The following is a 14,782-nucleotide window of genomic DNA, read 5'->3' on the forward strand; positions in this document are numbered from 1 at the left end:
TTTCGAGGAGCAGGAGGTGGCAGCATGGTCGTCAAATTATGAGTTTCACTTTGAACCATGATACATTACAAACAACTCGTATTCTGAACAAACTATCCATACCAATAAATAACATTATATATTACTGACAAAATGAATGCAGAACCACTCCAAAATACCGCACACATAACTTGCTATCGGTTTTTTTTAAACTCCCGCAGTAGACGCTAGGACAGCTCGCCAAGTTGAAATAATAAATTCACTCATTAGCAAAATTAATTCCTGCATTCGGTAAACTGGCACAAATAACTAACGAAATTAGGCTACAATTAGAGAGATTCTGTTCTTTACAAAGAGTTAGCAGAATACGGGAAAATTACTGTAAAGAATTATGACATGATTTAATTCTAACCTGAGACGACTTGGTCAGTGGTGGGCTTTGCGATGGAGGCTGGTTGTCTTCTTGAGTCATGCTTCAGCTCGGTTCCGCATCAGTTTTCGACGAAAATTCGACCTGCTAACGGCAAGTTCCTGTTCCTAGAGGTGACTGCTTCTTATATCTGTCTCCTCTATATCCTTCCAGGGATTGGGGTCGTAACACTGTTATTTTACGGCCAGAATAACAGATGCCCCCTGCTCGTTGATGATGCTAGCAGCCCAGAACACCAATGGAGTAGGAATGGTCGATTGTGAAAATGTAGGGGGTGTTGGCTACCGGCATCTCAGGTGGACTGCTGACGTTTATACATATACATGTACATTGTTTCTGGGATGTTTTCCAATGGGGTCCCTGGGGGTTTCACTTACGTGGACTTCCACATTATATTTCAAACGAAAAGTATTGAGATGTTTATTTAAACGTCGTCTTTTTACTGATATCCTTAGCCTGATATAAGTATTCCATAACAGAACTCTTAAGAGTGGTAATAACCATAGTGATAATTTACAGTTAACCCATTTACACTGGCTGCATGGTTTAACACCTTCAGCGCCGAACCACGAAGATCTGCGTGGCCCAAATCCTCCCTCTTTGAGCTGGTTATCGGAGTCTCATGGACTTCATGAAAGAACTACACCATCGCCATCTTCAGGGCAAGGTAGGAACTGAAAAGACCAAACCATTGAATAAGAAAATAAAGCTGTTCCAACGCAGTGGGGGGTCTAGTTAGGATGATGCCATCATGGCAGTTGACCGAAGAAGCAGTTAGCTAGCACACAATGTCATAATTTCCACTAAAAGCCACTGAATAAGAAAATAAAGCTGTTCCAACGCCGGGAATTTTTAGGGGGGGTCGGGGGTGTAGGAAAAGGGGGTTATTTTGGTCTTTTTTTTCTTCATTTTTCAATCAAAAAATAATATGAAATAAAGGAGTGTCGCTAACATAACTGTTTTGATTCAATAAGACCTTGTCTTGGAGAAGTTACTGCAAAAGACCTTATGCAGCATGTTACGTTAGATGTTACGTCCTGTTGGGACACGTCATCATCGCGTACATTCGGGAAAAACTCCCTAACGAGACCTAAGCTTGCAAAACCTAATATAGCCTCGCTTTCGTTCTTTTCATCAGCCATATTGGATCGTCAACATGGTTCGTTTCAAGATGTCAATACAAATCTGTCTATATCTTCACCATCTAAGAATCATCTGGCCTTAAAACACATTTAGATAAAAACTGTGTTTATTTATCTTTATCTTTGTACTTAAATTGTAGATTTTCAATGTCCGATTGACCCTTTATTTGATGGTGATTTTCGAAAGCCCTCGTACGTTTCATCCAGCAACCCACAGCGTACATTGACGTAGTACATGTAGTAGATCGTGTAGTGAGTGTATGTTGAATGTTGATTGTATGAATCCCCAGTCTGCAGACCGAGATCCGCATGCATTTTCTGCCTGCCGCATATCCCGATGGTGATGTCGTTCCACCTCACTGCCTGTGCTCGCCAGGTCCAGGCCCAGTCGAGTCTGAAAATGTAGATAATGATAATGCTAGCACTAGCACTTGGCAGCCAACAACTCGTGAACTAACCACCTGACTGAACCTCAAAGAACATGATTATGCTAATCTATCCATTTTTGGACCATTTCAGAGTGAGGGTGTTGTCACTTTGCGAACAAGAAAGTTCATGACCAATCGCCTGCTTAGCAGGAAGCAAATGGTATGTATCCAGTTCGATTTAGAGAGTAAACTCATCGAGATCATCATTTCCGAAATGTGCGAATTCAGCCCAGATCTCTCTCTGCTGGGTGATAAGCATTGCAACTGAGACTGAGAGTGAGAGTCCGGGGAAGTCCAGCCTGAAGAAAATCGGGGTTGGCATCAGTACAAGATTTAATAGTTGACAAAATGCTAGCTCAACTAATAGATTATTCTGGGCCATGTGATCGTACAACATTTAGCAATTGCTGGGATTTCTTGTGTTTGTTCTGACTGCTGACCAAATTTAATGAATACTCTTTTTCAGGTGGTCGATGTTCTCCATCCTGGCCGGGCTACAGTCCCAAAAGTCGAGGTCCGTGAAAAACTGGCACGCATGTACAAAACCACTGCAGATGTAGTCTTCTCCTTTGGATTCCGCACAAAGTTTGGTGGCGGCAAGACCTCTGGCTTTGCCCTCATCTATGACAGTTTGGATTTTGCCAAGAAGTTCGAACCTAAATTCCGATTGGCTAGAGTAAGTAAACTACCTTAAAGAAGAGCAAGAACCAATACCAGGGTTCTGCCAATGGTGGTCAGCAGTGGTCGGGCCCATCCACTACTCCAAATGTCCGTCCACCAAAAGGAAAAATTAAGAAAAATCCATCCACCACATATATCTTTGTTTCAGCCATTTCAAAACTTGAAAAAAACCCAAAAAAAGATGAAAAAATATTGCGTCTCTGAACAAGCCAAAAAGTTGGGTCCCGTGATTTTTAAAGATCTGCATTAAAAACTTGTATCGGTATATGATCTGTCACGGCCCGGCGGGGAAACTCTATCAAAATCAGTAATTTATGCGCAGTTGAGACTTTTTTTCCCGCATGAGAAATAAGTGGAATGTGGTATTGTTATTGTGCACATTTCTAATCAAGATAAATTTTGGGTTATTTTGCAGCATGGACTCCATGATAAAGCTAAGAATCCAAGAAAACAGAGAAAAGAAAAGAAGAACAGGCAAAAGAAGGTCCGGGGAATTGCCAAGGCTAAAGTTGGTGGTGGCAAGAAGGTATGACACATTCATAAACCAGTTAACTTCGCTCACTTCTAGTGTTGGAATAACGTGTAATGGAGTGGTACAATGTAAAAGTTTTACCTGTGTCCTACAATACTCAGTGGATTCAACCCTACGTTTTTACACGAGTATGCATTCTTTGTTGTGTTGTTTGTACTTTGTCTAACTTAAAGATCCACGTCTTAGAGATTTAATACGGAATGTTCAAGTGATTTTTCCTGCTGTGGCTCATTTTAGTTTTAATCAGATAACCTTTCCAGTAATTCGACCTAACTCTAATGCCTCCCTTTCTTCTTTTTCAGTAAACAAAAGGAGCTCTATTTCTGTTTTATAATGTAAAAAAATGTGGTAAAATATAAATAACAGAAAATACAAAAGATTCTTCTCTTCTCTCCTTCGTGACCAGTTCTGAAGCCAATGAATGTGAAATAAGTTTCTTTGGGCTTCAGACTTTTGAAGCAATTATTCTTTTGCATTTACATTCATTTGAAATCCCAAGGATGAGGAAGGATTTACACTGCCATATTGAGGCATATTCAGATATGCCACTCCTCTGGAGAGTTGATAGCAAACTTTGGCAAATTGACACCTTTTCTGATGTATTCTTCCCCTAGTACACCATCACCCAGTCCTGGCACTGATCGATCTTCATGATGGATTCTTCCTCGGATACACCATACCTTTTATCCTCCCCAAAAATCTAGTTTTTGGACGCACACTGTTTCCATGGATATGAATGGGCCTATCCTGTTCCATCATGATCTTGGTATTCATGTACTGAGGATGGTTTGGCGACTTGGTGTGGCAGTCTTCTAGGGCACCACCTCTTGTTTGGCCGTGTATGTGAGGAGAGGTCAAGTCACTGCCCACAAGAGGACAGATAGGTGCTAGCTCAGGGTGGTTTGTTGGGGGGAAAAACCTATCTTAGAGACAGATCAGTGTTGTGCTAGCTCTGGGCGATGGTGTATCAGGGGAATACAGATCAGTGCCAGCTCTGGGCGATGGTGTATTTGGGGGGGGGGGAACAAACCATCCTTGAGACAGATAAGTTCCAGAGCTCTGCTGGGAAACAGTCTAATGGGGGGGACAATATCCATCTTTGAGACAGGTCAATTTGAGAGCTATTGACCTAATGGTACCCAATATTTCAACCACCCAGCAACAGTATGGGTACTGTCTCAATTCAGTCATATAACAAACAAGTTTATATATGAATACATTTATTGACATCAAATGTTTCATTCATTGCGAATGAGCATCAGCAGACGGGTAAAGAACTTTTATTTTGGTACCTCGGCAATTCTGTGATAGTTCCTCCAAACTATGCAGGTTTCTTACATTACCTGTACTTGCAGATTTGCAATAATTCCAACCACCAATCTGAAGTGAATACCAGTGTCATGTCCATTTTATTCTGCAGCCGGGGAAACTCTACCGAATTTGTGGCAAATTTATTGACAATGGCCCAGTAGGTACACAATCATGTGTACCTACCCATTATGAACCCTGCTCAATTTCCAAGCATTTGGGAGCAGTAAGCAACACCCCAATCAATATTTATACCCAGGTCCAAGAGGAACATAAATGTATCTTCTTGGATACAGATACAGGAGAAGAGCCGCCTCCCCAATATCCCATTGTTAATACATGTATATGTGAGGTTCTCTGTGTTTCTTTAGATGTACAGCTGCAGGATATGTATTTCACTAAACCTTTCAACTTCACAGCTACAGTCTACCATGAATACAAGAAATCCATGCACTTAGACATTTATAAGTATATTTTTAATAGCCAAAGGTAGAATTTTAAATATCGGTGGGACAACTCAACCTTGACAAAAGTTGTCAGCCATTCAATCATCAATGTTTCAGAAGTAAAGAGAAATATGAACAATTTGGTTAGAAATATAATGTAAATACTATTTGTCACTTGGATTTTACACACTTTAGATGGCTCACACACCAGGAACAGTGCCCTTTTCCAATCCGAGACTTGGAAAGAAAACAAAAATGAATGTTAGATTAGTTTTTCAAATTTAGTTTGAGAATAATATGACGACATATTTCTCACTGATATGAACAGTTAAATTGTTTAGCGAATATGAGTGTTATCCTTTGTGTTGGCATTTTAAAACAGATTCAAACCAACAAAACCAAAACCAACCAGTATGGAGAATTACAAACATCTGACGGGATAAATACAAACAAAATCACTCAAAAAAACATGTACATACGGACAGTATGCACAGGCAGTTGTCAAGTTCTTAGGCTTTATCCAGGGTTAGTTATAAAAGCAATACAAAATGAGGTAGATTACTCATTTCATATAACAATAACTAAAGCATAAAAATATCAACTGAAAACAAAATAAATTTTCAAAAACGTTATACTCCACCTACATGTACATGTACATGTAGTATGTACATGTAGTACCAGTAGAGCCCTTTACCGCAAGCGCAGAACATGTTCTGGCAAAAATCTGACTGATACCACGACAGATATTCATACAGATTTCATTCCCACCTCTCATTTAAATCTCTCCTAAGAAGACAATTTAACCACCAAGCCATCAAAAAATGAAATAGAGACAACTTTCACAACTACTATTAACCCTCCCTCCATCACCATACAGAGGTGACGGCAAAGGCAATGATCATCCAGCTAAACTGAACAAACGTCACAACATTCATGCTAGCCTAATACACTTGTCTTACTCAATATCTACTCACATAGTAATCATCACAAGCTAGCAATTTGCACAACCATACATTAGTGTCCAACCCGCGGACAAAAGAGCAAAATATATCACCAAGCAAGTACAAAAACTTTGAGACATCGACATCTACTATGCACCAACAATAAATAGACATAAATAGTTATTTTGAGCAGTTGCGAATCAAAAATACAGGCAAAAATCGGATCACAATGTCTAGTTAAATGTTTGCGAAAATGTTTGCCTACCTCTAACACCTCATCAGATCGGATTGACAAAATTCCGACATCCTTTCCTACATGTATCAATAGTGAAACTGTCAGCCAAATGTACAATGTGATGTGTTTCAGCTTTTTGAAATACTGGATGGAAAGAAAACCCTATACCCATCAAGGGAAGAATCACATTAAACTTAAATTTGTTTTCTAGTCTTAATTCTCTGTTGAATTAGAAGGCGGCATACATGTACATTGTATCTGCCCAGCATTCTTCACAGTTGAGGATTAGCAATGGAATTCTTCTTGGATAGCAAAATTGGATTGCATAGCATAATGAGAACCCCACAATGCCATGTCCTCACAGCCTTATAGCAAGATTGGACCAACAGAAGGGCTAGACCATAGTCAAGGATCAAATCAAACATAGTTAGAATGTAGCACTGGCAATTATATCACCGTTCTACAGGTACAAACAACTCTATGTAGAAATTCCAGCAGAAATTCTGTAGAACCAAAATCCGTCAACCTGACTGTTAAATGTTTGACTTGGTTCTGTCAAGCAAAATTTAGGATGGTAGTCCACACAAAAATGAAAGATAAAAATAATGGAAGCACTCTGGTACTAAATAGAATACTTGTAGGCAAGGACAGTACGCAAAAGGTCAACTCATGGGGTCCGCCTTTGTTGTTCCAACATTAAAATGATAAACTCATTTAGCCACCATCTCAAAGTTTGCTGACTGAGTGTACCTTAATAACAACATAGACAGTACAAGTTGCCAATTTTACCAACACATGTAGAAGATCGTTTTGAGGTAAACAGGGACAAGAGAAGGCAAGAACACTGCCTGAAAGCTTTCTTGTGTGAGTCAAGGTAGAGTTACCAATCCCTCCAATGCCCTCCTCAAGTACGGTGAAAAGTTCATCTTGACTGAAGAAGTTGATCACAGAAGATTGCACAAACAACAGCTGCAACAGCGCACATGCGCAGACGTCACTCGTACTCGAGAATCTGTTTATGATAAAATAACAGATACCTGCAACAAACAAATTGAGGATTATTATCTTTTTCAGATACAATTGTTTGAGTTATGGAGAGCTTGAACATTATCCAACAAATGACCAGGCCGAGGCCTCCAAGCAACACGGTTTCCAAAGTCATTTGAGCAGGAACTCAGAAAAGAAACATCGCCATTCAGACATTTAAACTACAGAGAAGACTTACCCTTCACTATTGAGCACATCCATTCCATTTGCCTTTGTGATCAGATGGTCGTCACACTTGAACCACATGTCCTTGTGTTGTCTGATGAAACAAGTATAATGTCCAGACTCAATCGTTCCACTGTGATTCACGACGGCAAAGAGGGAATACCTGCAGGCAAAAAGGGAGAAATGTGACCAGGACAACAAAAGGGCAGTAACATGCTGTCAGTTGTGCAATGAAAGTGACATCAAAGAACATACATCAAAGTTAAGTGGAACATCATTGGCCGCTAAGCCTTAACATTTTCACTGCCCAAGTCTGTCTCAAAGCACTTTACAACAACCGTGTCATCATAGGTCTCAATTGAGGTACTCTAAAGTACCCAAGAGAGTAGCTCATAGTCATATACCAGGCTCACTTCAGATCATCTTGAAAACATAGTGGCACAGAGACTTGAGATATAAATAATCAACAGTTGGATTGTGCATCAGATGGTTGAAATTAGTACACTAATCGCTTGAGGTGACTGGGTAAATATAGTCGGGTACTCACTTATTTTCAGATGAAAGACTTGTGGCTGATTCCTGAATAACCTGATTGACAAAGCCGTTGTTGTTACTTCTCGAGGAAGACATGAACGGTGTCATATCGAGTTCTTCAGGGAAAGATACAAAAGTTGAGATCTTTTTGTGATATCCTGTGGAATGCTCAAAACGCTGCAATCAAAAGGAAAGCCAAAATGAAACGAAAATGTAAATTCTTATAAAGCAATTTATACTCCACAAGTCTCAAAGACCTTTACATTCACTCCCAAGCCTCCTCCAGAAGCTTTCTTTAAAACCCAATAGCACACATACTGCACTACACTAGGCCAATTTTGGCCAGTTTAGAGTACAAATTAGAACTAGTAGAGCCTTGAATGCATGACCTTCCAATCACAAACTGTACGTTCTCCCAGTTCCACTGTGTCAGTGCCCATGAAGGAGTGAGAAGATCACACCACTTTACACTTTAGTATACTCAAAATGGTTAATGAATTGTTAATGTAATCTAACAGCAGTAATTCATTCAGATCATTCTCATCCAAGTTAAAGACTACAGAACAATCACTTGAGGCACTGTACCTTTAAATGAAAGCAGGCAACTACTGGCAGTTTCTTCATGGTCAGCTGTTTGGTGGATTCCTGATAACTATGGCAATTACTACATTTGATTTTGGAAGAACTACCAAGATGTTCCGGTCTTGTAAACCTAAAATGTTGTAAAATCTTTATTTAGCATAATAAATGGAACCCCCGGTTTATCTTGCAAAGGAGTGAAGTGACTCGCCCATGGTCACAAGTGACATGTCACTCACTCACTGTCACCAGTGTCAAGCATCAAATCAAGAAATTCATTTAATGACAGACACATTCCCAACCTTATGCTTTTAGAAAAAGTTGACTTTATTGCATCTTCAGTGTAGAATCAGCACTCCTAAGCTTTCTCACCTTTTCAGGCACATTGTTAGTGAGGTAGGCTCATCAAGGTTAGCAAAGCTTCCATTGGAATCTGAAACAACAAAATAAAATCATAAGTAGATTATTGCAAACAAGTTTAGGTCACAGGGTCTAAATGCCTCAATCCATAAGGGCATTTTCCCACTGTCGTCACCAGTAGGTTATTTTTCATCACTGACTGATCGCAAGGACTTAATGTAGTTTACCCCAGCAGCGACCTCAGTGGCAATATATGGTCCAGTGGAATCAGACCTCAAGAGTAAAAATGCAGCAATAGAAAGACCAATGTCTACATGTCGACAGCTAAAGCTAGCGTAAAGATAAACATTCAGCAGGTTTATAGAACGCCTGAAGTATGTAATTTTCCTGAAACTTTGCAGTAATCAGAAAAATCTCAGAACCCCAAAAAACTCCTGTCTGAAAAAATTGTACATCACAAGCTGATTGCTTGATAACATCTCCCATTCTCGAAACTAAGAAAGCAAAGGCAAACAACCAGCCACAAGGAATAGACAGCATGCATTTTACTACACAGTATCATCACCATATGTGCATGAGTGGAATGAAAACAAAATTATGCCAAAAGAATTCTGATAACCACAAAAGTGTTTTGAAAAAACTTTTTGTCAATTTGAAACTTTTGACTATCCAAGACTGATATTCTAATTCTGTGTTTCCTACTTAAAAAGATATGTTTTTCTTTTGGTTAAAAACTATTGGATCTGGAACTTTCATCCATGTGAATGAGATGAATCACAGAACTACACTCAAAAAGCATAGTAAAAGCAGAGGGAACAGAAAAAGTTAAGAAAACTCCAACCTACAACCAGGACTATCAAGTGTTTTCACATTCAAATTACGTAGGGTACTTTACACTGAAACAAATACATCAACAACTGCATGCAATGCTGATGTCAATGTGTAAATTTCATGTGTAAATATACTGTATTGCACGATACTATACCAGCAGCATGGCAGACACTTGTTGATATTTACATGAACAGAACAAGAAACAAGCAGGAAGATATATGTATGTCGTCACAAACACACCAGTAGAAATTAGAAAACATCCCAATGATGGTCCAAATCCGACATGCAATGTTCAGAACCAGTGTCCTTCAGTAAAATCAATGAAACTGTTATTTGAGACAAGCTCACATCACCCAGGTAGATCTGCTGAAAAATCACAGCCTGGCATACATCTAGGCATCAGCTAAGTAATAATTGCAATAAAAGTGTGACTTGTCAGTCTTTTCATGATCATGAACCAGCAAGGAAATTTTCTAATTTCTACATGCGAATATGTGATAAGTTCATAGCAAGAGCCACAGTATTTAAGCTTGCATTGCAACAGCCACCAATACATTGGCTCTTACCAGACCCAGAGCCAGTGTAGTTACTGTTTGTGGGGATGGCTTCTGTTGGTCCAAGGTCCAGTGAGATGTCCCAGAATGGATCGATGGTGGTGGAGACGTGACTGAAAATATACAAGAAAGACATACTCAAATCCTGCAGTCTAATATTTTTTCTCACTTCTTCTCAGTCTTCGATTTTCTCTGTGGCTATACCAAGATTCTCACCATAGTGTTCAAAAACCTACACGACCAGGCCCGAGCATACCTCGTGGAACGCTTAGTGCCATACAACCTGACACGTACGCTTAGGACTGCGGAAAAACCTGACACCTCTACTGAGCTGCGAGATCTGGTCAACCTAAACCTGATGGAGGCTTGCAGAGGGAGACTTTGTACTTACTTGCAAGACTGACAGGTAACATCGGACTGTAATCCACCTGTGAAGATTTGATCGATGATGCAGTTACAGTGATGTGGATTATTGGAAGATATGCCATTCTGCCCTAGAAATGGAGAGAACAATGAATGAACTTTTTTTTATCATGACTGATAACCCAAACGAGCCCAGCCCTTTTTATCAGCCTTTCTATCAGGTTGTTGCGCATGTTTTTTTCTGATAATAAAAAAACTTCTGTGCAGGTTGAAGCAATAACTAGGTTGGATCTGTTGATACATTCCTGTCTTCTACATACAACTAACCTTGCACAAAAGTTACGATGATATTTACCTTGCAGAAAGCATACCATTAGACAATATGCCTGTTGCAGTAGTTGCCTCACATTTTTTTCAATGTCAAATTTGGCTCCGCTTTTGGAAAATCGGTTTTAAATTTTGACTGCAACCTATCTCAAACCAATGTATTGAAAACAAAGTACGAGACTTTTTGACTATTTATAAAAGAAGCTATTTTACAACCACATGCAATCAAAGGTTCATCACTCATCAGCAAGATGAACATCTAACTTGTTCAAGATGTACTATGAAGATGAAGTTGAACCAAAAAGACATGTATCACTGTGAAGACAATTATGATCCACTATCAGTATGAGGAACTGTGTAGTATCAGATCTACAATGGTACTGGGTGTGAATGGTTAGGTGTACACTAATTTGTTATCTGTGAGTTTTTATGATATTCTGGGGTGGCCACATTATGTGGCTACACCATATCAGGTCAGTGATAAGCTAAAGATTATCAAAGATGTATGGTTAGGTTCACCAAAGGAAATATAAATAAGTTACGTGTATCTGATCTGGAATACATACACCACGAGACTGAGTTCCAAATTGGATAGAAGGAGTTCTTCACTTTACAGGCCCCATATTTCATACAAATAGTTGTACAAGATGGGAGAGCCTTGGGAGACATTATACTTCACTTGATGAATCATACAACAAACCAAAGAAAGTACAAACACAAGCCCAGCATTCAGAGGTATTTAACGAAGTCCAGTAATCTGCAGGACAGGTATAATGAAAGCATTAAACAATTTCCGTTTCCAAATCCAAACTCAAGTCTGGAATGGGGTAAAATTGCAGGATTTGAACAGTTTTTGAAGGCTTACACTTTTTCTCATTAGGATTCAAGAAAGGAGCAGGCAGTCCAAAATTTAGTAGGTTAGCAGTTATGAAAGATTAGACCAAACATTTATGTAAGGCAACATATATTGGTTACTAAATAGAAGTGCAACAGGCACATGTCTGCACCAAGCATCCAGATATGGATGGCAGAGACATGTTTATGCCTACCCTTACAATGCTGATGAAGTACATCTAATGCCGCAATGAGAAATTCATGTGCATCTTGTTGCTCATATCCGGCCAAGTGACGGGCATGGGTCCAAACAAGATGCAGTAACCTATATGGAATATGAGGGGTGCGAACTCCTGAGTAGAACTGAAATTATATGGAAGATAAGTTGACATTGTCAATGAACATACATGTGGGGTGATACATTTTTTTTTATACAAAACTTGCTCGTGTAGGTTGGAAAATTCCATTTCCAACAAATCTAATTTGAAGTTTCCATATTCTATGGTAATGAATTGCCACTATTATTCATCAGAGTTCTTAAAAGACCACAAAATGACTTGCAGTACTGATTAAAGATATCCAAACTGTCAAAAAGGATGTTAGCCCTTCACAGTACACACCTCCTGAAACAGTCTCGACATTTCACAAACGAGACATTGTCGTGACCTTTCAGACATTTGGCAGTTGTGGCGATCAGCTAAGAAGAAATCTCGTAGCAATGGTGTGTGAACCAGTGCTTGGACAATACAGTTCATAAAGCATGTGTTTCCCAGATTTATCAATCCTCGTAAACCTGAAAGTACAAAGCAGCTATTGAGTTAGTCAACAAAATATTCCCTGAAACTGAAGTAGATAATTCAAGTCGGAATTAGTGTCAGTGAACAGAATCACGGAGAAGGAAAACACTGGAGTACCATCTGAGGTCCTCATTGTGTTCTATCTTCATGTACGGTCATGAAGGAATGCAATCTTATTGACCCCAATTCCTACAAATACCTGACTTACAGACATCAAGGAAATCCCCCAGTTAACGATACCCCAATTTAGTCAGGTAATAAAATGATGGATTCAAGCACAGATCAGAATGCTGTATGTAGATAAACAGCTTGGGATTAGAGACAAACGCCAGTTCTCTGGTCTTCTTCAAAGACTTTGTCTGACACAGTATCTGAGTATGGGATTCCCCATATAAAGCATTCAATCAAGTGACATTACCTATAGTTGATTGCCCAGTGACTCGTCTCCTCTTTCTGTGACTATGCAGCAGTTCTATTTCTGTTTCAGTTGGATCCCATGGTGTGAGCGGGTAGAGTTTAACTCCTAAAGAAAATATAAATTTAAACTTTAAAATGATACCACAACCACATCGCACTATTTCAAGGTTTTCTGTGTGGATGCCTGAAGGGAAAGTGCTCAAAGATGTAATGTTGTCTGTTGGATTTGGATTGCTGCCCTACAATAGGCTTTCTAGTATACTAAATCTGAATAATTTCCACATGTTCATACATGTATCTGGATTTTGCAGTAGCAGTGGATGCAGTGACACGAGCAGTTGGTGCAATACTAAGGCACTTAGCATCAAAAACCTGAACGTAAGGGATATTACCAAGTGATTTTGAAGCTAGTGATTCCTGTTCTTTGTTCATTTCATCTAATTCTCGATCATAGACATAGTCCTTGCAGGAGAAACAATATACAGCACCATAGGTTAGATCAAGAGCTGGAAAACAATAAATCTTTAGTGAGAACAAATGTTACTTCATGATGGCACAGAAGACGAATTAGCAGGAAGAAGTTGGCATAAGGGCAAAACTAGCACAATTAGGTTAGTTAATCAATAATCATCATTACCAGAAAAGTTATTAAGGACCATTGATTGACATAGTTTTTATGTGTGCAGTCAAAAATTGACTCCTCTAGACAGGGATCAGGTGGTAACTAAGGACATCATACAAATCTAAATCTTTGTAGAGCCCCATAGCCTAGTGGTTAACACTGCTGGCTACCACGCAATAGGGCCCGGGTTCGATCCCGGGGAGAACCCAGGATTGTATTTCTGGATGAACCGGCGTGGCTTTCAAGGAACTAAAATTCCTGGCTCTTCACAATACGTACATTAACGTATGAAATACTCGAGGGTCTGTCGGATGAGACTAAAAGCCGTGGTCCCTTGTACCTGAGTGTCTATGCCAGGGCAAGTAAAAGATCCTACATAGGTGGACAGTAGCCTATAGTGGACTCCGTCGGGTAATGATATGATATGATATATGATGATATGATAAAACACTAACCAAGATTGTGCTTCTTTGCTCTGGCATGTTCATGTATATGCTTAGCACCATAACATCCGAAGAAAACACAGTAGAGGCAGGAGTGGAGCCGAGGTTTGACTTCATGACAAGTGTGACAAAGACAAATCCGTGCCTGAAAATCAAGAATAGAGACTTGTTACTGAAGAAGTGAGAATGTGCAGTGAGGGGATTGTCCATAGACTTTAATGTGTCTCACAATCCAAACAGTGCATTGCCAGAGACAAATTCAAAGAAGACGAATCAGTGCCGAGCAGAGCAGTAAGGTAAGAAAATGTTTTTTGCAGCATTAAGTGGTTTAAGACTAAGAGACTGTTATCAAGTTCTTAGGCCGTTACGGCGTTAAGCCTATAATATATATCAGTATTTGGCACTCGGCAGTGGCATCGGCGATGGGAGGGATCATCTTGCATGCCTGAAGTGCACAGGCACAGCCTCCTAAACACAAAACAACAATCAAAAACCACTGGCACGACTATGACGTACGTATATATTAGACTGGCACTGAAAATGAAATGTCAAATGAGTCACACTTCACAGGAGTCAGGACAGTGCGTCGCTCTCACCTTCCTTTTTCTCGTCTCGCTTGTAGCGCAGAAGACGAAATTAGAGTGAATAATACGGAAAGGGGCTGTCCCCTTGGATGCTTTAAACGCACTCAAGTGGGGACACCCGTTCATGACTTGTGGAATGAGTATTTTTGGTATTTTATCTCCTACATTAAGACAAAACGTGAGAAAAAGTAATCAACAATGAA

At 39.6% G+C, this 14,782-nt stretch overlaps 2 protein-coding genes across 4 annotated transcripts; one reads left to right on the forward strand and one right to left on the reverse strand.

Annotated features, from left to right (window-relative positions):
* Window positions 1-1,533: 1,533 nt before the first annotated feature.
* Window positions 1,534-3,569, forward strand: LOC135501100 (small ribosomal subunit protein eS24-like). Its single transcript, XM_064792948.1, has 5 exons — window positions 1,534-1,568; window positions 2,071-2,139; window positions 2,446-2,655; window positions 3,076-3,186; window positions 3,495-3,569. The coding sequence occupies exons 1-5, from the start codon at window positions 1,566-1,568 to the stop codon at window positions 3,495-3,497; spliced, it is 396 nt and encodes a 131-aa protein (XP_064649018.1). The 5' UTR covers window positions 1,534-1,565; the 3' UTR covers window positions 3,498-3,569.
* Window positions 3,570-4,874: 1,305 nt separating this feature from the next.
* LOC135493696 (ubiquitin carboxyl-terminal hydrolase 22-like) lies at window positions 4,875-14,782 on the reverse strand. Of its 3 annotated transcripts, none has more exons than XM_064781230.1 (13): window positions 14,592-14,782; window positions 14,008-14,140; window positions 13,323-13,436; window positions 12,932-13,036; window positions 12,337-12,509; window positions 11,938-12,079; window positions 10,584-10,686; window positions 10,205-10,305; window positions 8,820-8,880; window positions 8,454-8,580; window positions 7,882-8,045; window positions 7,348-7,497; window positions 4,875-7,159 (listed from the first exon to the last, which is right to left on the reverse strand). In XM_064781230.1, exons 1-13 carry the CDS (start codon window positions 14,703-14,705, stop codon window positions 7,117-7,119), a joined length of 1,530 nt encoding a protein of 509 aa, XP_064637300.1. In that variant the 5' UTR covers window positions 14,706-14,782; the 3' UTR covers window positions 4,875-7,116. The 3 variants fall into 3 exon arrangements, with proteins under 3 accessions (XP_064637300.1, XP_064637308.1, XP_064637294.1); XM_064781238.1 differs by having other exon boundaries at window positions 10,229-10,305; window positions 11,932-12,079; XM_064781224.1 differs by having other exon boundaries at window positions 11,932-12,079.

The sequence above is a fragment of the Lineus longissimus genome, chromosome 1 (assembly GCF_910592395.1).
Source record: "Lineus longissimus chromosome 1, tnLinLong1.2, whole genome shotgun sequence".
NCBI classification, from domain to species: Eukaryota; Metazoa; Nemertea; class Pilidiophora; order Heteronemertea; family Lineidae; genus Lineus; species Lineus longissimus.